This window comes from Megalops cyprinoides, chromosome 22, assembly GCF_013368585.1.
Source record: "Megalops cyprinoides isolate fMegCyp1 chromosome 22, fMegCyp1.pri, whole genome shotgun sequence".
NCBI classification, from domain to species: domain Eukaryota; kingdom Metazoa; phylum Chordata; class Actinopteri; order Elopiformes; family Megalopidae; genus Megalops; species Megalops cyprinoides.
In genome coordinates, this window is record NC_050604.1 from 25,200,685 (window position 1) to 25,226,971 (window position 26,287).

General features: G+C 53.0%; 1 protein-coding gene across 1 annotated transcript; it reads left to right on the top strand.

Moving 5' to 3' along the window:
• The first annotated feature begins 1,615 nt into the window (after positions 1-1,615).
• Positions 1,616-26,287, top strand: LOC118769507 (rho GTPase-activating protein 7-like). The gene is made up of 14 exons (XM_036516635.1): positions 1,616-2,116; positions 10,073-10,144; positions 10,919-11,000; positions 12,155-12,218; positions 14,630-15,978; positions 16,990-17,169; positions 18,179-18,338; positions 19,065-19,266; positions 20,956-21,169; positions 22,491-22,605; positions 23,363-23,554; positions 24,886-25,103; positions 25,619-25,798; positions 26,188-26,287. The coding sequence occupies exons 1-14, from the start codon at positions 2,104-2,106 to the stop codon at positions 26,285-26,287; spliced, it is 3,141 nt and encodes a 1,046-aa protein (XP_036372528.1). The 5' UTR covers positions 1,616-2,103.

The following is a 26,287-nucleotide window of genomic DNA, read 5'->3' on the forward strand; positions in this document are numbered from 1 at the left end:
TTTATTGCCGGGCTCCTTATCATCTGAGCTGCCCATTGTTATTTGTTGTCCCTGCAGAACAGCCCGCAATGCTAGATCCAGGCAGATAACGCCAAGCTTCTCCTTCTCTCTGTCACCACCAGATCCTCAGATCAAAAGAGCTAGTAGAGAGAGAGAGAGAGAGAGAGAGAGGGAGAGGGGGGGCGGGAGGGGGACTAGACAAGTTAGACAGAGGAGCAGGGACATGGATGGAAGAGGTTAATGATTAATGATGTACCATTCAGAATGTTACTGTGGAAACGTGGTACTTTGATTTTGTCACGGTTTTAAAGCATCTTGGTACCTACATTTGACTTTGGGATGGAGAGATATATTGGAGAGATATATATGTAGATTGAAATATAACAAAAACTGTAAACAACAAGCACAGTTCAATACGTAGACGGTTTCCCCATTGTTCAACCGTGAACAGCTATTACAAAGTAAAAAAAAAAGTTTAGATGCGTTTAGAAATAACATTTTACTATAGGTGATTTTTTCCACTGGAGTTTAAATAAAATAAAATGCTTTCTCGGCTGCAGAGATAGATACTTTGTTTTATCGCGGCCATCGCAGCCGAATGAAAAAGACGATTTGATGAACACTTCTGTCAGGACCAGCGGCGCTTCGAGAGCGACCAAAACAAAAGCTGACTGAACGTCATTCATTCCGCGCTGACAGGAGTCAGCAGCATTTCCTCCTCGAGAAAGCCTGGAAAACATCTTCTGACTTTCAAGAACTCCTTTTTGCAAGAAAAAAAGAGAAACGAAAGAAACTGCAATACCAAGAAATAAACAAATAGAAACTACGAAAGAAGTTGACGACAGCTGATAGACATATTTACAGTTTCAGAGCAGTGTTGGTGTTTCGCATATTTTAGATGGTAGTGGCGCTGTGTGCGTTTAGTGTGTGTACTTAAGATGTGGTCTTACAGAATTTATATGGGCGGATTCTAAAATATGCAATTGCGTAATATTATTACACTTGCCAATAGAATGCAAAGCATTTATTTAGCATCTTAATTGTATGAACTCCAAGGCACCAGTGGGCACGCCAAGCCCGTGGTTTTTCTCCTGGGTGACTTTTGTCCCCGAGCAGAGGTGTGAAGGTGAGTGCCGCCCGTTCCGTGCAGTACGTGTGGTGGCTTGCAGAAGCCAGGGCGGGTCATTACCATAGCTCACTGTCCCCCTGTTGTGCGCGTCCCACGCTGAGCGCACCTCGGCTGTCGCCTCTCATAATGGATTTCTAATGATATGCTAACATCCTGCTAACGTAATCGCTCTCCACTGTTACGCGAACGGTTTGAAATGAGCAACTTTCACTCTTAACGGGGCAGTTTATGCTAGCATTCGTTATGAGATTACTGTAAGTAATTAAAACTAACATGAACTCTGGTTATGTTCGGTGTTGACTTTAAAATGCATTCATGAAGTGGAACGCACTGCATCTAAGGCACTCAATCGTAAAACATTGTTTTAAAATGTAGAAAACTTGCCAGTGAAAAGCAGACTAAACACGTATTGAAAATGCTATTTTGAGCGGTGCTTCGTGCTTTGAAGAGGCGTGTACTTGTGCTTAAAGTGTATTTATCTCATGCACTGTAGTGGGGTATCACTTGTGAAGCGCTGAGTGTATGCAGCCGCTGCTGTAGTTGCGACAGTCCGGGCTGGAAATACACGCGTAAGCAGGAGGTCTCTCTCTCCCGTACCAGGTGGGTTGTTGGTTTAGCCAGAGGCAGGAGGAGGGACTTGAGATCTGTTCCTAACCTCTGAGTCAGACATCGGCGCTCGCATTCCTCTCTGAGAAACTCGGATGGGCGGACGAGTAGTTCGCCTCTGCGGCAGCGGAATTGTTTCGGGCTGGAGAAGATAAAAATCATGGATTTACCGAACGGAATGAAACTCCGCGGACGTCGGGGGCGTGCGGTCTGATTTTTATACAGTCTCACTTTCAAACAACTCCCAGTCCTAGACGGTCCGAATATGCTGGATGAGACGAGCGGGGCTCTTTAACGCTGGACTAGCAAACCTAACGGCAAGCTCGAACTGATCTTCGCAGGAGCCTCGCGTGTTTAAAATAACAAATATGATCCTAACTCGTAAGTAAATTTCATCAACAGTATTGAGAGAATGTGCACAGTGTCTCCAGTTTACCTTAAAATGCCAGTTTAAGTTGGTGTGACTTTTCCCAGAGCAGTTTCACTATTTTCAGGAGACAGGTATATTTGCTGAGCCAGATTTATGTGATTTGTTTGTCCAGTTTTGTCATTTTTCTGTTTTTCTAATAGTTTAATGCTTTGATATTTTGCACGTGTTTTGCAACTTCTCTCTAATGCTAAAGTCACCCGAAACTGGCTGTAGAGTAGCGCAGCGGGCTGGCGCTGCGCGCCCCCGGCGGCTCCGTGGGGCCCCCGGAGATAAAGCGATGCGCCTGCAGCCGCGTTATCAATGACCGGCGCGCTATCGCCGCATCAGATCCGTGTTGATATGACAAGGGGAACCAAACAGAGACATCGAACGGGCTTAATGCTCACACGGCCACCCGGTGTGTAGTCAATTATTTCTGATCTGTTGCATGGCCGAGATTGCTCAACTTTCCTGTATACAGTATGTGCCTGTGCGCTGGAAGCTATATTGACTGATGTCTGTGAGCTAGTACAGATTCATCGTGTTTGTTCTGTTGATTGAACGCTTGGATTGCACATTGTGTGAGTTCAGGCCCTTTGTATTTTGCAGCTGAGCGTCCACTGTCTTGTGTAAATTACATGTGTACAAATTTTTTTGTTGTTGTCTGTGTTTTTTATTGAGCTACATTTTTATGTTATGTATGCATGCTTAGTGAAATTGCCCAAGAGATGGCTACAATAACAAGCTAATCTTTCTCAAACTTATGTGGGGGAAAAAAAAGCTGTTAAAAATGTGTGAAAAAGTCATCCCTTTGCTCCATAATTTTTCATAATTATACACTTTTAAATTGCCCTGGGCTCACACAAAGAGTTGAAAAGTTGCCTCAATAAGCCGTTCTTTCAGCTGGGCTATGTTTTGTGTCTCCCACTTTCTGTCTGTGTTTGGGTGAGACGGCTGTAGTGGAAACAGTTGAGTTTTAAAGGGAAAGAGGAGCGTTGAGAAGCTGGCGGCTTGTTGCGGAGTGCTGTTACTGCTGCCTCTTTAGAGAGGAGATCTGGAGGCTGGTAATTAGCGTGCAGGACCCTGGAGATGGGGACGATGGTCCCACGCTGTCACGGAGCCCATGACATCACCTGGGCCGTGTCTTTGATCTCCCAAAGACGCGGGGGACACCTCCTGCTGTCTGTCTGTGCCGTGGTGACAGAGAGGCAGGGCTGGGGGGAGGGGGGGGTGGTTTCTGGTGCAGTGCCTGATGTGCGGGACTTACAACCAAATGGCTCCGGGTTCGATTCCCAGGTGGACTGCTGTTCCCCTGAGAGTGGTACTTAACGTGAATCATGACTATGAAGCTGAACATGTGGGTCCTGTTGCAGATGGGTTGGTTGTGAGGTGGGCGGGGCACTGTGGATTGTGAAACAATATGTGTATGAGTTAGCACAGGATGCAAGGCAACGCAGTGAGAATTCCTGGCAGCTGAAAGGCTAAGATGAGTTTGTTCTCCATCTCCTATGTCGCAGTTTCTCTGTAGACAGGTGGGATATAGTCTTTCAGGTTATCACTCTCATGACTCATGAAGCTATAAGTTTGCAGACAGTGTAGTACTGGAATATATGGGGAGTTCGATTTTAGGTAATTTTTTTAGATTTTTTCTGAAGGTAATCCCTGGTCAGAATGAAGCATTGTGGTGGTTTCAGCTTGTGCATCCCTTTTTCCCCTGTGTTATCTTTCTAAGGGAATTCTGGGAACAGACAACGCTGTTATCCAGAGTGGGTGTGAGTCCAGGCGTTGGAAGGTAGCGCCCTCAGGCACTGACACCAGATCAGTTACTGTACTTTCTGCGTCCCGCGAGATAGTGTTATGATTTGGGTCAGGCTCAGCTGATCCTGGATCAGTGGCTTGGGGGAGGCATTGTGAAGCTATAAGGTAAATCATAGAGGGCCGTGAGGGTTTAGACTCTGTATCTGGGTATGGTATAAAGTGTGCTTGTCTGTCACTGAAAGGCTAAGCCATGGAATAGGTGTAGCTAGTGATGATATGCATGTGGGTGATAGGTAATGCTTTGTAATTGTGTTTGTATGAGTAGTGAAAGGCCCGGTGCAGTGGCTCAGTGAGGCTGCTTAGAGGTGTTTCGTGTAGCTGGGACAGTGTGAGTGGAGTTGTGGCGGATCTCTCGCTCTGAGAGGAAAGCGCTTGACCCCTCAGCGCTCGCCACAGGCCTCCCACCCAGAGGGCCGACTCTCTCCGGGTTTCTGAACCAGCTGCATTCCATCAGGGCCAGCGGCGGCCTCCACGCTGCCCCCTGCTGCCAGCATGCGGGACGGGACAGCCTGGTGTGACCTCACCCCCGCCTGGCGGTACATCCATCGGGCCCTCGTGGTCAAACCCGTGGACACACCCCGGAAATCGCCTCCCGGATACAACACGACAATCGCAGCGATCGAGAGCGCATCGTTGTCACGGGTGAACTTTTAGTTTGGGAGCCGCATCGGGATCCATGTCAGTTCCTCCCGAACGACCCCACCCCGACCCCCCCCGCCCCCCCACACCACCCCGGCCCTCCTGCCTGATTTGTGCATACACACAGAGCTGCATCAGGTTTTTTATATCTACAGCGCAGCGCCTAGCCCGGCTCTGCACTCCCGCACGGCTGAGGCGACAGGCCGAGCAGCTCACAGCGCCCCCTGTCCCTGTGAGGGGTAAACAGCGGCCGCTCGCGCACGCTTCCTGTGGGAGGAAGCGGGGAAGGGCGGCCGCAGCGCCGGACGGGACCGGGGGGGTAATTTTAGACGCATCCGAGGCGAGGGCCGGGCCAGGAGGAGGCTTCACCTCTGGCACAGTTTGACCGGAGGCGTGCGGCTTCCTGCCCCACGGGCGGAGGGGGCGGAGGGCCCGAAAATGCAGTTTACAGAGGCGCGAAGGGCAGCTAAAGAGGGCAGCCGGTTCATTTTAGGCAGCTAAAAAAACAAAATACCTAAATCCTATAAAAATATGTAATGTTTTGCAGTGATTCTTGTAGGCAATAGGCTCCATTCAATTCTCCTCGAGTAGAACCACCGTAAACTGTCAATCATTGACTAATCTGGACCAATCCAAACCATCTCCTCCCCTCCACTCTGTGTTTGGTTGAGATTACAGGGCTATTCCAACGCACACAGCCACCCACACATGGTGGGGTTTGTGAGGAGTAAAGTCACCCCGTCAGGTCTCAGGGGGCGCGGGGGTTTGGCGTGAGGTGGGGGAGCCTCGTGTGTGGCCCGTTGCGGTTCGGCACTGCTGAGCACACCCCTCGGGGGGGTCAGGGGTGATGCCCCCCAGATGAGGGGGTCAGGACTCCAGCCCGGTGGTCAGTGGGCACAGCAGAGGAAGGAAGGTCAGTTTGGGGCAAGCGGGTCCCCGAGCTTTGTTTGTTTGTGCGCTCCGTACCCCGGCAGAAGACCCTGCCTGACCCCCCAGATTTCAGCTCTGCTAAACATAGCAGTCAGGCAGACGTTTCCAAATGACTTAACTGAAATTCTTCTTCTTTGTCTTCTGCCTCTTTTTACTACCGTTATGACAGTTGTTGTTAAGTAGGGCTGATTAAGATGGCTCTGTGAAACACATATACCCAGGAAATAGGATTAATTAATTTGTGCCCAGCACACAAAACACACTACAAGTGTTATCTACTTGGTGTGAGCCTGGTACGGCCAACCAAACATTCTCCCTGAGTTTGATGTGCACAGTTATCTTTTTGCACAGAGCATGAGACGAATGTTAAGCTGCGATGTTTAGGTAAACGAGTAATAGCCGGATCAAGTATCCTGAGCCTTTCAAAAAGCAGCCCCAGAGCCCTTTTAGGTGAAGACTTCTCTTCATTATCTCCTGCTTTGAGAGACGTAGCTCAGTTTCTGATGTGCAGAAATCAGGCTGCCCACGGTGTTAGTGTGTGTTAAAGCCTGGCGGAGTGGGCTGGTGTGTTTGTGTTGGACGTGGTGGGGCCTGTCATCCGGCCTCAAACAAAGGTTTGGGAGGAGGTGGGGGGGGGGGGCTTTGTGATTCAGGGTGGCTCCTTCAAGCAAATAGGTTCACACGCATTCTAGGGGGGAAGTGAGGTCATCAGCTGGCCCTGGATGTGCGCGCTACGGACGGCGGTCAGCTCCACCAAACCAGCCCATGCGAGCGCCACGGGGTCTGCATACCAAGCCCCCCAGGGCGGGCGGGAGGAGGGCTGTGACCGCGCGCACTTGTCCGAGGCCCGGTCGGGGACGAGCCAGCCGACTCCATCTGCAGCGGGAGGAGAGAGAGGGGCCGTAACGCAGAGTAAAATCACCCAACGGCTCTGTCACAGTCACCTCTGCGCTATTTTCAGAAGTGACTCACTGTAAGATACCGTAGGAGGAAGACATTCCTGGTCTTCCTCTTCCTCTTCCTCTGGTATGTTGAGTCAGTTCGTTTACCCCTATGTTAAACTGCACCTGAGGTGTTTTTCCCTAAAGAAACGGTAAGCCGTTTACCACAGGTATGATTTTACACAAAGAAATAACTCACAGTGTGCAGATTTATGAATACTACTACTGTCTAGCCAGACATTCTCCCTGGGATGCATTTTGTCACTCTAGCTGCCTGTATAAATACGGCGAGCACACAGGCTTTCTAGGGAAAGTTTGGGCGGGAATCTCAGGCGGTGATTTCTAGAAACCGTCCCTGGCGCGTTTCTGGGCTTGTACTTCCCTCAAACAAAACCACACAATCCCGCGTTGTTCCTCGAGATCCCATTAAAGCAAAAAGAGAAAAGACTCCTCCAACAGGAAGTCTTTAACAGGCCCCTTTTAATGATGTAAATGGCGGGGATTGCATTGTTTTGTCATGTATGCGCCAGCTTTAACTGTACTGAATTGTGTTTCGCTGAAATGAGAGGTGACACCGGCAGTGTGTTACAATGTGGCTAAAGAGACCTCAGAGGGGGGGTATCTGCGGCTTTCGGAGGGGCTTCCTGGTGTGGTTAAGGGTTTCTTTTCCTGCCCTTTACAGAGGGAAGTTTCTGTGCTTTGTTTTCGCAGGGGCCGGAGGGTCATTGTTACCTGGTGACTGCCAGCCAGTCTATTGTTTGCCTTTCTGCTTGGAGCAGGGTGGGAGCAGGAGAATTTTTTTTTTTAGTTTTATTTGAACATGTAATAAAGTTTGTGTTCCTGCTTTTGAATTGCAATTACTTATACATTTACTGTTTGCCCTGGATTCAGTCCAAACTGCCAAGTGGTTTTCAAAGAAAGAAAGAAAACTCCAGAATAGTTTGGCTCCGTATTACAGTAAAGTGTCATTTTGCCTTAACACCACTTAGCAGTTTTGTGCGAATCCAAGGATCACTCCACTTATAATATGGTCCCAGATTAATCTGAGGGGTATTGTGTGTGTGTGTGTGTGTGTGTGTGTGTGTGTGTGTGTGTGTGTGTGTGTGTGTGTGTGTGTGTACGTGTGTGTGTGTTTGATTGAATAGCGCTGTGCTTCGGGGTGACTCTGAGGGTTTGATTGAGTGCGGGGGGTTACTCTGCGCTGGTTTGTTGCTTTAATGCGGGGGCCTCTCCGGTCTGCATTCCTGAGACGTGAGTTGAGGGCATTTCTGTGCAGATGAGATGAGGGCAGACTGTACCCTGCTTTTATGCGTGGTTTCAGAGCGCGGAGATGAATGAGTGAGATGAGGGGAGACTGTACCCTGCTTTTATGCGTGGTTTCAGAGCGCGGAGATGAATGAGTGAGATGAGGGGAGACTGTACCCTGCTTTTATGCGTGGTACATTTCAGAGCGCGGAGATGAATGAGTGAGATGAGGGGAGACTGTACCCTGCTTTTACGCGTGGTACATTTCAGAGCGCGGAGCTGAATGAGTGAGATGAGGGCAGACTGTATCCTGCTTTTACGCGTGGTACATTTCAGAGCGCGGAGATGAATGAGCTCTTCTGCTGCTCGCTGCTCACGCGCGCCCGCGTTTATTTGGCCTGGTTGTTTTCGCTCCGGGCAGGTTAGGTGGCTGTCGGGGCTTGCGGCTGGTATGTAAACATGCAGACCCCAGCTGTAGGGTGTCTGGAATCTTCTCTCTTGGTCGAGGAGACAGTCACGTAGTGCACCCCCCCCCACCCCCGCCCGAAACACCACCCGCCTCGCACACGCAAACCCCCCCCCCCCAAACACCACCCGCCTCGCACACGCAAACCCCCCCGCCCCAAACACCACCCGCCTTGCACCCCGGGGCGCTGTCAGAGTTAAGGGGCCCTGTTTGTTTTCTCACCCACCGTGACCCTGCAGGAAGGGGCTCTGTCTTACCCCGGTGACAGCGCTTCGGAAAGCTCTAGAAGACGCCCCGCCACACCGTGACTGTGGTTTAATCGAGGTGGAACTCCTGCTCCCCCACGGTCCGCGCGTTCGCAGGATTAGGGGCGCCGGAAAGCCGTTTTTGTTTTTTTTATGGCTTTTTTTTGTTGGCTGTGCGCAGATGTTGGCAATTAGTGCAGTCGTGTTTGGAGAGGCCAGGCGATAATTTAGCGGAGTGTCTCCTGTTCTTCTCGTTGTTGTTGGCGACCGCAGTGAGTAATTATGCAGATCCAAACAGCAGTGAGCAAGCAGCGATGTGTTAATTGGTGTCTGAACGAGCTGTCAGGCCCGGAACCGGCCCCTATTAGGTCGGCCTGGAACGTTCTCAACACCCAGGGTGACCTTTAACGCGGCCGCAACACCTGGGGGTCAGAGCAGGTGAGCCATCATGCGACGGGTCTTGTGGCCTTATGGTACACGCTGGCGAATGTCGCCTCGCTTAAGCTGGCATTAGTGCACTGAGGGAGAATTTTCCTGCATGCTTCCTCAATGACGTGTGTGTGTGTGTGTGTGTGCTTCTAGCCCTGCCGCTCCAGGTGGTTTCTCGTCTGCCGGCGGGGGATTGCTGCTCCCCCTCTCGCGGTACAGCTGCGTGGTTTCTCGTCTGCCGGTGGGGGATTGCTGCTCCCCCTCTCGCGGTACAGCTGTGTGGTTTCCCCTCTGCCGGCGGGGATCGCTGCTCCCCCTCTCGCGGTACAGCTACGTGGTTTCTCCTCTGCCGGCGGGGGATTGCTGCTCCCCCTCTCGCGGTACAGCTGCGTGGTTTCCCGAAACGCCGCCTTTGAGGTGCTCGGTGGCTAGTCCTTTGTTAAGGCCGCTGTAACAAACGTGATTACATGTAATGGCTGATTGATTTCACGAGGGGTAGCAGGCAGCGCTGCCGGCAGCCGCAGGGCTGGCAGGCACCGCAGCACAGGGCTTAATTGTTAAGAAGGACCACAGCCTGGGCCTGGTGGGAGACATTACATTGCATTACATTATTGGCATTTAGCAGACGCTCTTATCCAGAGCAGCTTACACAGGTTACAGTTTTTTTTTACGATGTTATCCATTCATACAGCTGGATGTTTTTACTCGGTTGTGGGCTGAGTACCTTGCACAAGGGGACAGCAGCAGTGCCCGCATTGAGAATCGAACCCGCAACCTTTCAGTTAACGAGTCCTGCTCCTTAAACACTGCACAGTGTCCTCAAGGTACGGAGCAGGTGGAAACAGGAGCGTCACTCAGATGATTGTGTGTGGCCTGTGAGTGTGTTTACAGCCCCGCCCAGTGACCTCTGTGTCTGTGGAAGGGAGGGGAAGTGAGGTTAAAGAAGAGGGCGGTGCTCTCTGGTGCCACACAGACAGGGCTCTCTGTTAAAACTGAGGAACGCGCTTCACCACTCCCAGATGGAGGCGAGTTCAAGCCTGGATGCAAACATCTTGTACAGCTTGATATTTACTGAGGCAGTTCTGATTCCTGTGGGTACAGCAGGTGGCATGCCGCCCCTCTGTTAGCTATAGCTATATGGGGGCGGTCTGTGTGGAGGAACCCCAGCGCGGTAAACGTCTAACCATGGCTCTCTTGTTTTCCCCTCTCTTGCAGAGATCGAGGCCAAGGAGGCGTGTGATTGGCTGCGGGCTGCAGGGTTCCCACAGTACGTGCAGCTGTATGAAGGTAATGACCCTGACTCCAGCTGCATCCGGCCTGTTTCTCTCAGCCGTGACGGGGGCACCGCATGCTGCCATGGCGACCAGGGAGTGGACCCCGTCCCCCAAATCTCGAGTGCCCCAGGCCTCATTCCTCATCGCGGTTTTGTCATTTGACCTCTCCGTCAATATGCTGCCCTGACGTCCCTCTGTAATTTGATCACTTCATCCTCCCTGGTGGTGTTTCAAACTGGCATTCTGAAAGTGCATGCCTCAATTGACAGTGTTGTGCAGTGTATCTATGAATATTATAACAGAACATTGTACCATGAATATGATAATGTTCTGCAGTGTATGTACACACTCCTGTATGCTCTTAAATGAGCGTACAGTGTGAGTATAACACTATGCAAGCGCTACCGGTCTGCCCTCCGTCCCAGTATCCCTTACACTAAAACAGCTAAATCTGGCCTTTAAAAGAGCAGTCCTGTGTTGTGTGTGGAAAAGGCCAGAGCTCTGCTTCCTTTTCCTTTCTGAAGGGGGTGGGGGGGGGGGGGCCCTCCTGTAAATGAAGACACGTCTGCATTCCTGCGGCAGACTCATCTGGTCCCCCTCGGAAAGGAAGAGGAAGCGCATCTCAGCCCAGCAAGCAAACAGCTGAGGGGGGGGGGGGGGGTCACTGTGGCCTTCAGCGGTTTGAGTGAGTGTTTCCTTAATCCGTGTTTCCCTCCTGGTGACTCTCCCTCTCCCCCTCTCCCTCTCTCTCTCTCTCTCTCTCTCTCTCTCTCTCCCCCTCTCTCAGATGCCCGGTTCCCCATTGACATCTCTTCGGTCACCCGGGACCATGACTTCCTGGACCGGGATGCCATTGAGGCTCTCAGCAGGTGAGTTTCCCGAGGCGCCCCTATTGCTCCTCTCCTCCGAACCCCCACACCTGGACCTCTCTTTACCCGAAAGACGCCCCAGGACCCCTGCCCCGGGCGCTGAGGTCAGCTCCTTCAAAACCCACCTGCCTCAGACCTGCTCAGGGAGCAGATAAGCTGCTCAGACAGACTCTCTGTCCGCCGTCAGGCCCTCAGCGGAGGGGGAGGCAGTGATCTCACCCTGACTCTGCCGGATCAGATGCACAGTTTTGCCGTTATCACAGCTCCTGTGCTGTCATGATAGCCTGGTTCTTTGTTGCTGCTTGGAGCAGACCTCCGCAGATGATAGCGTGGTCCTTTTAAGCACTTTGGAGCAGACCTCCACAGGTGATAGCGTGGTCCTTTTAAGCACTTTGGAGCAGACCTCCACAGGTGATAGCGTGGTCCTTTTAAGCACTTTGGAGCAGACCTCCACAGGTGATAGCGTGGTCCTTTTAAGCACTTTGGAGTAGACCTCCACAGACGTTCCCAGACACCTCCGCTCGTGCAGGGATGGGGGGCGAGCGCGGGGCAGGGGTCCCATGACAGGGGGGCAGGCCTGACCCCTGGTCAGAGGGATTTGGTTTTTGTTTTTCTTTGAAATGTGGCGAGAGTTACTGTATGAGGGAGGGAGGGAAGGGGGGGGGGGGGGGTCAACCTTAATCTCCTCTAGTCTGGCATGAGACATGACTGCCCCAGATGGGGGGGGGGGTTAGCTTGTCTCACGGAGTTCAGTTTCCAGCTGAATGAAGGTGGGGGGTGTTCTGGGAGGGGGGCAGTTCTGGCCCAACTGACAGTATACATCTGGGTGACATTACTCAGGAGATTTCGGGTCAGTTGATCTGGTCATCAGATGCCAGGGACGGGGAGGGGGGGGGTTGGGTGAGGGGGGGGGGGGCTTAGTCTCAGGGCTGGGGGGTGGGGATGGGGTTATGTTTTTGGTTTCTTTTTCTTCTGTAACTCTAGCTCTTGTATTGTCTGCTTCTACACTCAGCTCAATAATAAGCTCCCTTCCCCTCACTAACCTGGCTTTTCTGTTTGGCACCCTGTAAGGAGTCAAAATGGGCTGTTTACAATGGCTGGACTGGCCTTTTAATTCCTCTGTGTGTGTGTGTGTGTGTGTGTGCTCTTTACAGGCGGCTGAACACACTCAACAAATGTGCGCTGATGAGGCTGGAGATCTCTCCTCAGAGGAAACGAGTGAGTCTGTCTCGATCTTAAACTCCCCGCTCCAGACGTTTTAAACGGTCTTCCCACCATAACCGCATTTCGGTTTGCTTCACACCAGAGTCTTACGATGCATTGTGTGGTTCTTTTGTATGGATGAGTTGTTATTTTTATTCAGGCTTGAGAGTTCCAGCTTTTATTGTGGAAGTGGCACGGCTGCATGCCACAGCTCTCAGTCCGCTGGTAAACGGCGTCATGTTGGCAGCTACCGTAAAAGGAATTGCACGCGGTGTCCATGTTGGATTCCGTGTTGTTCTACAGTATGCGTCGTCATGGCAGCCAGGGATCGGAGCGAGAGGGAGGCGAGACGTTTGGAATTGAGTTTTCTCAGCTGAAATATTTCACACAGGGTTTGTTTAGAAAACGGAAAAAAAAAAAAAACGTGGCTCCAAATTACTCAGTGGGAAAAGGGAGAAAGTTGAAACCCAGCTCTGATGGACTGAGAGGAGATGTGGGGGGAGGGGGTGCTCTTACAGGTGTGACCAGTCCTGACAGATCTATGACTGCTGGTAATTTTTGTTTTTGTTTTCTTTTTTGTGATGCTCAGTGCAGTGTTCAGTGTCGATTTCTCTGTGTTTGCCCGAGTTCCCTCGTCCACACTGCAGGGTGACCTCTGATGTCACCCCAGATCGCGAGAACGAGGTAGCCCCCACCCGGCACTAAAAGGGCTTGTTTTCACACTTCGTAAAAACGTAACCCTACCCAGCCCTGGGAATGCATTTTCAAATTGCCTCTTCAGGCCCATCCAGTTCCCTCAGCATCCAATCAAATGGCACCTCAGCCGTTTCAAACAGCCAGTGACATAAGGAGGCATGTAATAGTTGACCTGGCTTCCGATGGCAGGAGTATCTCCGGGTTCAGCTCCCAGGTGGGGCAGAGCTGTGTTTCTCCTGAGAGAGGCTGTTTACCTGAGTGCACCGAGTACAAATTCCAGCTGTATGGAGCCATAATTCAGCACATAAAATGTCATGGGTGGAATGTAAAGGAATCTCTGAGCAGATTAATGATTATGAGAACAGCATTCTACGTTACGTGACATATTTGCTTCACAGACTCCCTTATCACGGGCTTACATAAGTCACATTTTTGAAATATCATCCATTTATACAGCTGAACGTTCGCTCCATAACCACTGTGTCGTATCGTTGTCTGAAAGCAGGCCGCAGTAAAGTTCAGTGAGTACTCCGTACAAGCGTCCCGACCTGTACGCCGCCACAGACGCTTGTAACTCAGTGATTTATTTTAAGACGGGCAGCGTGGCAGACGGTCTGGGTCTCGGGGGTCCTCGTCACTCACAGGCTGTCTTTGATGAGGCGGTGGGCGGAGCCCCCGCCGGCAGTAAACGGCTGGGGTTTTATGGACTGGTGTCGCCAGGTTATTAGCCGGCGTGAGAGACTTCTGAGGCCCGGTCGCGATCAGGGTTTCACCGCAGTTCACCGCCTCAGGGAAGAGTGGATACTTAACCCTGTTAGAGAGGAGGATCTCAGTACAAAGCCCCCCTTTGACTTTTCGGCTTTAAAATGACTACCCACTGAAACTATTGAGGACATTTACAATATAATGTAGCATTACAGCACAGTGAATCACTGTACTGAATCATTCGTTGAATCATCATGGTGCATCACAGATTGATATTTACATAGCAACTTCCTTTTTCTAACATTGCACACAGACTTTGGCATGTTGTAGTAAGACACTTTACTCCCAGTACAGCACTTCTCAGTATTCCGCTCTAAAAATATGAGATTTGGAAGCAAAAAGCAAACCACTTTCTTCTGTTGCACACCCTCTTTTGTGAAGAAATCAAACCCTCTGACATTCTTCCCTGGAGGACCCTCGGAGTGAGTGGAAGGGGACCTGGTCCTGGAGAGAGAGGAAAAGAGGGAGCATTGGGGGGGGGGGGGGCTGACCCTGGCTGACCCTGGCTGACCCTGGCTGACTGCAGGTGTGGAATGTCCCCTTTCCCCCCGTGGCTGTGTCACACAACACAGTGCCCCCCCACACCCCCTTCCCCACCCCGTAATCTGATCTGATCTTCCAATGTGTCAGCGGGCTCAGTGGGGACAGCCCACGTGTGAAGATTAGGGGGCACGCTTTTGTCATTGGAATGTCGGTCATCACCCAGTGAAACCCGCCGCTGTGGGCGGGGTGGGGGGAGAAGGGGGGGGGGGGGGGGGTGTTATTGTTCTGAAAGTTTTACTGGCTTTATAGCGAACACGGCAACCGCTTCCTCTCGCACTCAAAGCAGTGACGCACTCCCACAGCATGGACGCACATTTCAGGGGTGGGAAACGCATTGTTGGAGAGAATGTGGCAGAACAGATCTCCTAGGGAAAGGGATGAAATGCATGATGGGTAACGCCATGCTGCTCTCTGTCCCGCAGAGTGAGGACTCTGACGAGGACGAGCCGTGCGCCATCAGCGGGCGGTGGACCTTCCAGCGGGACAGCCGACGCTGGTCCCGGCTGGACGAGCTGGACGTGTTCTCCCTGCCGGGGGACGCCGGGCCGCCGCCCGCAGGTCGGCCAGCGGGGGGCGCCGAGAGCGCGCTGGCGCAGCTGAGCGAGCAGCCAGAGGTGGGCTCGCTGCACAGCGCCGGCAGCAGCGCCGGCAGCCAGGGGGCGGAGCCTCCCAGCCCCCGCCCGGCCGCCACCCGCACCAACTCTGTCGCCAGCAACTGCTCCTCAGGCACCTCGGCCGCCAACGAGGACTCGCTGTCGGAGGGCCCGCCCTCGCCCCCCGAGCGCTTCCCGCCGGAGGCACGGCCGCCCGGGAAGAGCGCCCGCTCCAGGGCCAAGAGCTTCCTGCGGAGGATGGAGAGCCTGCGGCTGCGCGGGCCGCAGGGCCGGCGGAAACGGCGGGCGGGGACGTCCAAGCTGGAGATCAGCGGGCCGGTGCTGCGGGAGGGGCCGGACGAGGAGAAGCTGCGCCGCCTCAACTGCGTGGACATCTCCGCCCTGAACGGGCGCGGCCGCTGCGCGTCACACCCCTGCAGCGCCCGCCCCGCCCACCCCGCGGGCAGCACCGGCAGCAGCAGCGGGGGGAGCAGCCAATCGGACGCCAGCGGCGGCAGCGCGGTCAGCACGCCCAGCCCCGTGGCCCGCGCCCGCAGTCACAGTGCCCGCGGCGGTGCCAAGCGGGGGGGCATGTACCTGGAGGGGTTCGACCCCTTCAGCCAGCTGCAGCTCCCGGGCGGGGACGAAGGGGCGGAGCCCAGGAACCTGCGCAACCTGCAGGAGGCGTCACATGCTGAGGAAGAGGAGGGGGAGGAGGAGGAGGAAGAGGACGAGGACGAGGACGGGGTGGTGTTCTTCCTCATCCCCGAGGGGCACAAGCCGGGGACGTTCCCTAAAGCGCTGTCCAACGGGCTCTGGCGCGGGGGAGACGGCCCCGCCCCCCCGCTCAGACGAGGCTCCGCCCCCCGGCTCCGCCGAGGCTCCACCGGCTCCCTGGACAGCCGGCTCAGTTTCTACGACAACGTGCCACCCTCGCCGGAAGGGGAGGAGCTGGAGGGGGAGTGGGCGGAGCCAGCGGGGGAGGAGGGCGACTCGGACTCTGCGCTGGACTCCGCCTCGCCCTGCCCCTCGTCCCCGCTGCAGGGCCGGCCGGGGGAGGCGGAAAACGGCAGCGACCTGGACAGCACGGGGAACCCCCTGAGTGAGCAGGAGGAGGGGCCAGCCGCCCGGGAGCGCAGGGACTCCGGCGTTGCCACCTCCCTCACCCGCTCCAACAGGTCAGCCTCTGCCCCCGTCTCTGTTCCTGCCCCCTCTCTCCATCCCTCTGTCCCTCTGTCCCCTCTCCCCCTTTCATCCTGTCTCTTTCCCCTCATATCCCTCATATAGCCATGGCAAGCTCGTGTTCCCCACACCTGAGTCTCGCTTCACTCCAGAACACGATTCTTCTGCTGCTGTTTCTATCTCTCTTCTCTCTCTCATTATCACTGTGCTTATTCTGAGAGAGTGAGGGAGGGAGGGAGAGAGAGAGAGGCAGAGTGAGAGAGAGTGAGAGAGGCAGAGTGAGTGAGAGAGAGAGAGACAGAGTGAGTGAGAGAGAGAGAGAGGCAGAGAGAGACAGAGTGAGTGAGAGAGGCAGAGTGAGTGAGAGAGAGAGAGAGACAGAGTGAGTGAGAGAGAGAGGCAGAGAGAGGGAGAGAGAGAGAGGCAGAGTGAGTGAGAGAGAGAGGCAGAGAGAGAGATAGGCAGAGTGAGTGAGAGAGAGAGAGGCAGAGAGAGACAGAGAGAGTGAGAGGCAGAGAGTGAGAGAGAGAGAGGCAGAGAGAGTCAGCCGCGTGTTGAAACAGACCCCGTGTTACGCAACGCTCCGTGTTGGTGGCGCGGTGCTGCAGTGTGGATTGCCCTGTGTCTGGGGGATGTGGCAGCGTGTTCCTGGGCAGGAATGTGCAGGAGCGGCCGTCCTCGAGCCCTTATGTTATCTCACCATCTCCAGCACGCGCTCACCCAGGGCAGCGCGGCGGAGCTGGGCGTCCCGTCCCTCACCTCCTGAAGCGGGAGATGTTCGCTGCCGTTATCTTATCTGCCGTTATCCCGTTGATTTAGGACGGAATGTTTCGGCTCTCCTGCTTCTGTTTTCCCATCATGCCTTGCTCTGTGTTCCTAAAGCTGGCCCCACAAGCAGTGCTGGCAGTCCTATCCCATCATGCTTTGCGTTGTGTTTGTACAGCAGGCCCCAGAAGCAGTGCTGGCAGTCCTATCCCATCATGCTTTGCGTTGTGTTTGTACAGCAGGCCCCAGAAGCTGCGCTGGCCCAGTTTCCAGGCGGCGCACCGGCCGGGTCGCTCCGCCTCGCCGCTGCAGATCGGCTGCCAGTCCGTGGTGCAGATGAACCTGCTGCAGAAGCTGTCTCTGCTCACTCTCACCGCCCTGCTGGAGAGACACGCGCCCACCAGCAAGCACGGCTTCAGCTGGTCAGTATCAGCGGCTTAATCCATCCCAGCGTTCGCTTACAGCTTCTCAACCCAGCGACGGCCCCTCAAAGCCCTCACAGGGGAAGTGTGCTGGTGGCGTGGGGGGAGATTAATTTTGGGCGAACTCGGAGCGGGACCCTGTGCTGTCCCCGTCCCCTGCAGTCAGGGCGCCGGCGTGAGAGCGGTGGGGGGGAGGGGGGGGCACGCCCCCGCTGAACCCCCGACCCCGCGGCCCCGCCCCCTGCCTTTGAAGCGCCTCTCTGCTCGGAGGCCGCCCTCGTGTCGGCTGCACCGGGCTCAGAGGCCGCCTGGTGGTGGGGGGGGCGGGGGTAGCATACCTCAGATTCTTGGGGCCGCTTGGTCCCCTGGAGCACCTCCACTGCCTCTCTCCCCAGGCTGCTCTGTGTGAAGTTCCCCCACACTCAACACTGGGTTGCCATGGTGATAAGCAGTGTGTGGAGTTTGGGCAAGAGGAGTTAAACAGGCTAAAGTTCAGCTCGGTACCATTTGGGTGGTACTGTGTTACACTTCACTTCTGTACTGTAGAAAAACAACTTCCCAATACATTTGTATTAGTACAATGACCATAGTGGCAATAACTGATACCATTTTTGTATTTATATCATATTACATCAATTAACATTTGCCTTGTGTAGAAGGATGTTCCTCGCGTGTGAGGTATATTTCACACGTGTCGGTCTGCTCGGGACTGTGGTGTTGTTTATGTAAGAGATTCCTTCCTGCAGGTTGGCACACAACGCTTACAGAGTTAAAGTTTGTGCACTCGATTTGCACAGCTGAAGTGGAGTGCCTTATTGTAGGATCCAGTGCAAGTGTGTTCAACATGTCCATCACTCGGTGCCGTACCCACTGTTCCGCACACAGCTGTTATGTAACAGTGTCTTCTCAGGAACTCCAGCAATGCTGTAGGCCGCGGTGCAGAGGAGACAAGCTTCTTTTTCTTTCCCGGCGTGTCGTCTGGTATGCTAATTACAGCTTGTCTTCGCAGGGCCGTTCCCAAGTTTATGAAGAGGATCAAGGTGCGGGACTACAAAGACAGGAATGTTTTCGGCGTCCCCCTTCAGGTGAACGTGCAGCGGACGGGACAGCCCCTTCCCCTGAGCATCCAGCAGGCCATGCGGTACCTGCGCAACCAATGTCTGGACCAGGTGGGTGCTGGCATACGGCCCATCAGCCAATCACAGAGCTCCTGTCAAACCATCTCACTCTAGCACACTATTACTGTTAGTATTCAGTTTGATATCCCCAGAGACTAATGCAATCACTGTTAGAAAAGTGAACCCCAGGAAGAGGGATTAGTTGGACACACCAGCCACAGAGCAGGTGGTGGACCTTTATACTGTTGGTGTATGAATGCTTTATGTGTACAAACAAACACTTGGGTTTTCTGTGCGCCTATTATATCTCTGCTATGCAGCTACTGCACTGCTGGGATCTGTCGGTGGAAGTGCCAGTCCTTTCCAAGAGCAGTCAGAAAAACAGAATTACATAATTCACACATTGTTAGACTTTCTTTTTAATCACGACCTGTTATATCAGGCAGTGTGGCAGGCACCTTGCGTCCCGGAGTAAGCCCCGGTGTTTCCCTGCTTCCTGTGTTTTAGGCAGTCAGTGGCTTTGATGGACAGAGTGAGGCTCAGAGAGTCAGGAACGGAGGGCCCCTTAAAGGAGAAAAGAGCTGTTCCTAGTGCGACCACAGTAGCTAAGCCACTGAGCAGCGTAGGCAGACGCTGCCTCTCACAGTTATCCTGGATCAGCGGTCGCCTTGCACACAGTGTCGCTGGGGGTGGGATTCGTGGCCGACCTAGCTTATCCTGGATCAGCGGTGGATCCGGGGAGTCCCGCTGAGCTCTGCTGTGTGTCCCCTGCTGCAGGTGGGGCTGTTCAGGAAGTCGGGGGTGAAGTCACGGATCCAGGCCCTGCGGCAGATGAACGAGGTGGGCGCGGAGGGCGGGGTCAGCTACGAGGGCCAATCGGCTTACGACGTGGCAGACATGCTGAAGCAGTACTTCCGGGACCTGCCCGAGCCGCTGCTCACCAGCAAGCTGTCCGACACCTTCCTGCAGATCTACCTGTGTAAGTAGCAGGGCCCAAACGTCAGCCGTTTGTCCAGCCCACCACACGTCAGTGTTGGCCCTCTCCCTACCGTCTGTCAGGGAATTTAATACATTTCCTACCTGTCACAAAACCCATGCTGCTTTTTAAGACTACAAGAGCAAGTGCTGATATGCACCTGTGTTAGGCACACGTCAGATGTCAGTAATTCAGATGTCTTTATTAAATAGCCATAAATGTTTTGGTTATTGCAGTGTTCTGTAAATGCTGTTCAGAAAACTGGCGTGTTTTTTCCTATCCGCTGCATCTCCCCAGCTAGAATCCAGTTGCATGGGAGTGTATTTCAGATCTTTTATTAAAAAGCCCGCTTCTTTCAGCAGTGAAACATCTCAGCAGTCAACACAGGTGTGCACTGAGCTGAGATCCCATTGGCCCTCAGCCAGGGATTCTCAGCTCCCATCCTGGAAAGCTAAGATCCAGTTCAGGTTTTGTAGAGCTCTGTAAACAGCAGCACTTTCAGGTCTGAGGAAGGAAGCTGAGCAGATTCAATCCAGACAGCCCTGATCTGAATCAGGTGGTTAAAGACTGTCTGCAACAGGCACTGCAGGTCTGTGGGACAGGGGTTAGCAGCACTGGTCAAACCTTATCCTGACCCCTGACCCGGTAATGTGGAGCAAACAATGATAGTAAACAGCACACTCTTCTGCTATCTATGCACTTACATTGCTTAAAGAGCACACTGTCTGCACTCTCTGGCTCATTTACGCAATCGACAGTATCAGAGGCCAAGCGTGCAGCTGGAATGTCTCAGCCTCAGTGCGGTGGGCCGCTTGCTAAATTACGTTATTTCATTGTCATTCAGCAGACGCCCTTTTCCAGACTGACCTACACAGGTTACAGTTTTGACATGTTATCCATTTATATATCTGGATATTTACTGAAGCAGGGTACAGCAGCAGTGCTCCAGCAGGGAATCGAACCGACGACCTTTCATTTACAAGCCCTGCACCTTAACCACTACGCCACATTGCCGCAAATGACACTCTGCAGTAACTGTAACCTAAATCCTTCCTGCTCCTCTGTATTCCTGCAGGGCAGGATCTCGCTTCTCTAACAGTGCTCTGTGTTCGCGACGGCGCTGGTTATCACAGCGCTGTCTGAGGCGCTGATGCGTGTTCTGACGTTCTCTCTCCCGTGTTCTGATGTTCTCTCTCCCGTGTTCTGATGTTCTCTCTCCCGTGTTCTGACGTTCTCTCTCCCGTGTTCTGACGTTCTCTCTCCCGTGTTCTGACGTTCTCTCTCCCGTGTTCTGTGTGCACCACTGTTCCTGCGACTCTGTTACCCGCCTTTATGCCCTTTCTCCGTGAGCCTCTCTGGATAAGAGCGTCTGCCAGGCGGTAACGTGTGAGAGCGAGTGTTCTCCCGGAGGCGCGCTGAAGAGAGGGGGGGGGAGATTATTGCCGTTTTGGTATATTGCGATATATTTCTGATTTCCGATTTCTATTAATATATTTTAATTACATTTCCAATATATTCTTGGGCTGAAGCACATATTTCTCAGGATATTACAGTATATTTAATTTCCGGTCCGTGTGGGTCAGGCAGTCAGACAAACAGGCAGACGGACTGTCAGTCAGGAATTCAGTCAGCCAATCGGAGCGACGGGCAGCTCTAACGTCTCCTCCCCCGCTGTGTCCCCGCCCCCTGCAGACGTCCCGAAGGAGCAGCGGCTGCAGGCGGCGCGTGCCGCGGTGCTGCTCCTGCCGGATGAGAGCCGCGAGGCCCTGCAGACGCTGCTCTGCTTCCTGAGCGACGTGGCCGCCAGCGTGGCCGAGAACCAGATGACCTGCACCAACCTGGCCGTGTGCCTGGCCCCCTCCCTCTTCCACCTCAACACCATGAAGAGGGACGGCTCCTCCCCCAGGTAATCCCCCACTCCCCCCCCCCCCCACCCGGGGACACGCCCACGCCCACGCCCACACCCACTGCCCTTGGAGGCACTGCTCAGAGGAACACTTACTGCACAGAGAAGGGGGGGGGGGTTGTTTTTCCCTTGTGTGACCCCCCACTGCAGGTGGGGCTGTTCCCAGGCAAGCTTTGGTTTGGAAGCCAAGCAGAGAACACAGAATACATATTATAGAATGTGTCCCTTTGAGAATGTGCATCATATGTCCTTAAATCGCTTGGCTTCCAAACCAAAGCTCGCCTGCCACAATTCACTCAGCTGTGATCACGGCATTGTGTGTCCATGCAAGCGCCGCGTTGGTCAAATGCTGTCAGGACAGCGTCTGTGGGTCCGTCAGTACTGAATGGATTTGTACCCCTCAGATCAAACCAAGCTGACCAATCATGCGGGAGGGAGAAGGTCAGGTGGCTTTTCAGCCGTTCAGCGGATAACAAATGAGCCAGGATTGGTTGTACCCCTTTAGAGTGTAGAGAGAATTTAGAGTGGAAAGTGTGTTGAAGTAACACAGAAGAGCGGCTCCTGGATGTGGGACGGAGATCTTCATAAGGGAAGGTCTCCTCCATCAAAGTCAGCCTCAGGCCCTGAGTACCTTTGTGGCACAGCTGTTGTAGTCACTGGGAAACTGCATTCTCTTCTAAATCACACTTTGAAAAGAAGGCGAGGTCAAATATTTGACACCCATTGTTTAAGGAGTGGCTAATGACATCCTTGGGAGTTACACATGTGTGGAGGTGATGGTTTCATAGTGATTGTAACAGTGTAAACAGGTAATTCCCTCTGCAGGTGGTGAGAAACTGTATCTCTCTGTTTAACAACTGCCCTGTTTTCACTGATAGAAGGTTTTCTTTGGGTTAACTACCACTGAAGATCCCTTCGGTCTGTTTTTAGACGATCTTCTCAGTGTTTAATCAGTGAACCACTTTGGTTCATCTGGTCCTTTTAAAAACATCTAGATGTCATTTTGCATGATGTTGTACTAAATATATGCATAGCTGTTAATTGTTTATTCTGAAAACAGAATCCATGAGCAGAGTCTGTCTGTAAAAAATGTCTGGATCCTTCAGATGACACAAAATCTCATTTCAGCCATATCCATGTGCACAGAGGCCTCTTAATGTGGCCTGCGTCAACGCCAAGCCTGAGAAAACACACTCTGAGCAGCTATCTGTAGTCTTCCGCTTTGCAAAGTCCAAAAACTCAGCTGTAGCAGGATTCTACATTCTACATTCCGAGAGCGATACAGCGGTTGTCTTATGAGGTCGTTGTCTCCCGGCAACAGAGTGATGCAGAGGAAGCAGAGCCTGGGGAAGCCGGATCAAAGGGACCTGCAGGAGAACCTGGCTGCCACCCAGGGCCTGGCCCACATGATCACCGAGTGCAAGAAGCTCTTCCAGGTGCGTTTCTCTCCCCACAGCCCCATGGGAAGTATGGATGGTAGATACATTTACAAGGAGATGTTATTCGAGAAGCTGGTTTGGTTCAGGGTTTTTTTTTTTTTTTTTTTACAGAAATATTCCAACTTCTTACAAACTACCCGAGTTCTTATAAAACGGCCTGAATGGCGAAAGCCGTTGTTTATTACGCAACAGGACCGAAAAGCCGATTAGCCTTCCAGCAGATTCTGGCCGTCTCGCTGTATTTTGCGTGTGGGTCTGCAGGTTCTTAAGCTGGATGACATCACCAGGGGCCGATGTTGTGTAACGGTTGCGTGTGCCTCTGGCGGACCGCCGCACGCTGGAGGGCGGAGCCGCTGACACTCCAGCTCAGCCATTGGCTGCCTGTGACCCGCCACTCGTCATCGGGGTTAAAAATGTGATATGGAAAAACGCTTAATTGGATCAGCAAAAGTAATGGATGTGGGCAAAAAATAAATCCAATTTGGAGAATTTTTCAGAGCAGGGCTGATGAAGCAGTAGCCTGCCGAGCAGGAAGAGCAGCTTCGGCACTTAATTATGTCACTGGACTTGCATCCGTTTAGCCAAGAGGAAAAGCTAAATCTAATTAAGCTTAGAAGCGATAGATATTAAACGAAAACAACGGCTCTTCTTTGTTTCAGGGTTTTTTTTTTTTTTAATCTGTTCAGTGGGTCCGTGAAGCCCTTCATTTCCACAGAAGGGTGGTGAAGTGATTTCCGAATTTTTTGATCCACAGATTCCGGAGGACATGAGCCGATGCCGGAGTTCGTACATGGACCAGGGCCTGCACCCACCCAGAATCGAGGTGCTGTCAGAAGCGGGGTACCTGAGGGAGGAGCTGGACGCCCTTCTGCGAGAGGCCAAGGACAAGTTCCGTGGCTACGACAGCTGCTCCACTCCAGAGCAGGCCGAGCTGGCCTACAAGAAGGTACCTTTGGCTCCGTTTGTCCCTCTTCTCTTTCCATAAACCACACTCAAAGGGTGCGCAGGACGCTCTGCCTTCGGAGAACAATTCTGAGGTTACACTCTGTACTTCCCTTCATGCTAGCTAATGTATGCAGCTTATTAACCTAATCCAGGGGCGTGGCCAAAAAACAAAATCAGAGTATGCACACACACACGTCCCGGGAATGCCTGCAGGCAAGACAGCAGGGTATCGCTGAGCGCGGGGGAGCCAGACACGGAGCCCGCCATGTAAACTCCAGATTTCCATCTGTTCTGCCTGTTATTGTTTTCTGATTTTTTTTTCTCGTGTTTGGTCTGGGATTGTGAGACAGAGGAATGTCTGGAAGCAGAGAGGGGAGTTTTTTTTTTTGTTTTTTTTTTTGCGGGATTTAAGTGGCTGTGAAAGAGGGCCATGTCCTCGGATGCACAGGAAGAAACGCCAGGCGCGGAGGAAGTCCGGCAGCGCCAAAAGTAAAGCCTGTGGCCTGACACAAAGCCCTGTTAGCACACATCCCAAAGCCAGGCGTCCCAGAAGCATACAAACTTAATTACCAGCTTTATGGAAGATAATCACTCTCATCAGGGCCTTTCTGTTCCACACACACAACGTGTTTGTGTGTCAATTTTTAACTGCTTTCAGCAGATTCCTCCCGGGTTCTTCTCTCGAGCCCATCTCCTCCCCCTCCCCTCTCTCCATTCCTTCATCTCATGTTTTATGTCCCCCTAAAGCCACCGTAGAGCGGTGCCGTTCCCCAAAAATGGAAAAAGCGCGATCGAGGTTTCCGAAATGCACGTCCGCCCTCTCCGCGGGCACGCCCCGAGGACCCAGGCGTGCGATCCCACGCCATCTCGGCAGAGCTGGCACGTCTCCCGGCATGACATCACCCCCCAGCGCCGGGGGCGGGGTCTGGAGCACCGAGTTCCTCTCTCTCTCTGCCAGCACAGCGTAGAGCAGTGGTGGCCTGTTTTGGGTGCATTTTACACCGGCAGCTCTGGAGAAAAGAGCTGACAATAACGTGATTAAGAAGCAGCGGCTGAAGATGCATGTTAAGATGTTGTTCTGTGAAGCTCCCCCTGACTGTTTTTCTGTAATGCGAAACACAAAGAAAAGCAGCCGTTCCGCTGAAACAGGCATCTGAACCACAAAGTTAAGCATTACGTTACATTACATTATTGCCATAGATTTACACAGGGAACAGTTTTATCCATCTATGCAGTGGAGTGGACATTTATCCATTTAAGCAGCGAAATTTTTATCCAATTTGCGGTCATTTTGCGGTGATGTCACGGTCGTGCCCCTTTTCTCCCCTCAAGGTGCATGATGACTCCCCCCTGCGGCTGTGGAAGGTGACGGTGGAGGTCCCAGCCTCGCCGGAGGAGGTTCTGACCCGGGTTCTGAGGGAGCAGCATCGCTGGGACGAGGACCTGCTAGAGGCCCGGGTGGTGGAGACCCTGGACCCCAGGACCGAGGTGTACCAGTACCTGCAAAACAGCATGGCACCGCACCCTCCCAGAGACCACGTGGTTCTCAGGTAACCCTGAGCCTTCTGTCTGCTCTTACTGTCTGTCTGTCTATATAGACAGATACATCACATTATATTATTGTCGTTCAGTCGATGCTCTTACCCAGAGCAACTTATAGAGGCTACAGTTTTTTCACATTATCCATTTATATAGCTGGATATTTACACTGAGGTAATTCTGGGTTAAGCACCTTGCCCAAGGGTACAGTAGCAGTGCCCCAGAGGACAATCAAACTGGCAACCTTTCTGTTTCGAGCCCTGCTCATTTCCACTGTGCTGCATTAGTAGGCAGCTACACTGATAAGGGTCAGAGAAATCTCTCCTTCTCACCCTCCCTCTCTTTTCCTCTCTTGCTGACCTTCCCAGATTTTGATTATGACTCAGTAGTTGCCAGCTGATGTTTTGGTTTCCTCAGTGAAGTGAATGGTATGTTGGTTGTCTCGGTATGCCTGGCGATATTTCGGTCGTCTCGGTGCGCCGAGGGGGAATTCGGCCGGCTCAGTGAGCGTGTGATGTTTCACCAGGACGTGGGCGACGGAGCTGCCGAAGGGAGCGTGCGCCGTGGTGAGCGCCTCGGTGGAGCACGAAGGCGCCCCGCCTCCGACGGGCGGCGTGCAGGCCAACGTCCTCACCTCCCGCTACTTCATCGAGCCCTGCGGCGCCGGGAAGTCCCGGCTCACCCACATCTCCAGGGTGGACTGCAGGTGAGCCGGCTGCTTCCTGCCCGGGACGGGGGCTCGGATGGAGGGTTATGGTCAGGGTTAGGGTTAGTGTTGTGGTCAGGGGTATGGTTAGTTAATCATTTGTTACAGTAAAACAATAATACCTGAATAATACCTGTCTTTGTAGCTTTCTTTCTCTGTGTTTAAATCATTGATTATGATGTTAGATATAGTACTAATAGTTCAGTATTTCAGATACACCCTTTATTTGTAGAACAAATGAAAGCGAATGATTTTACCTCATATGGTACCTCCCCTACCTGTGTGTCCGAGAGGTGATTAGGGGCCCTGCTCTGATGCCTGGAACTGCACGTGGTGGTCACACAGTCACGCTCTCCTCTCTCCCCCCTCTCTCTGTGTACTGCCTGCAGAGGTCGTTTCCCGGAGTGGTACAACAAGGTGTTCGGACATCTCTGCGCGGCGCAGGCGGTGCGGATACGGGACTCCTTCACCTGCCAGCTCGACAAATAA

Coding starts and splice junctions, on each gene's coding strand:
- LOC118769507 (XM_036516635.1), top strand. Junction 12,219..14,629: donor TCTCTCCTCAGAGGAAACGA/GTGAGTCTGTCT, acceptor TCTGTCCCGCAG/AGTGAGGACTCTGACGAGGA. Junction 23,555..24,885: donor CCGAGCTGGCCTACAAGAAG/GTACCTTTGGCT, acceptor TCTCCCCTCAAG/GTGCATGATGACTCCCCCCT.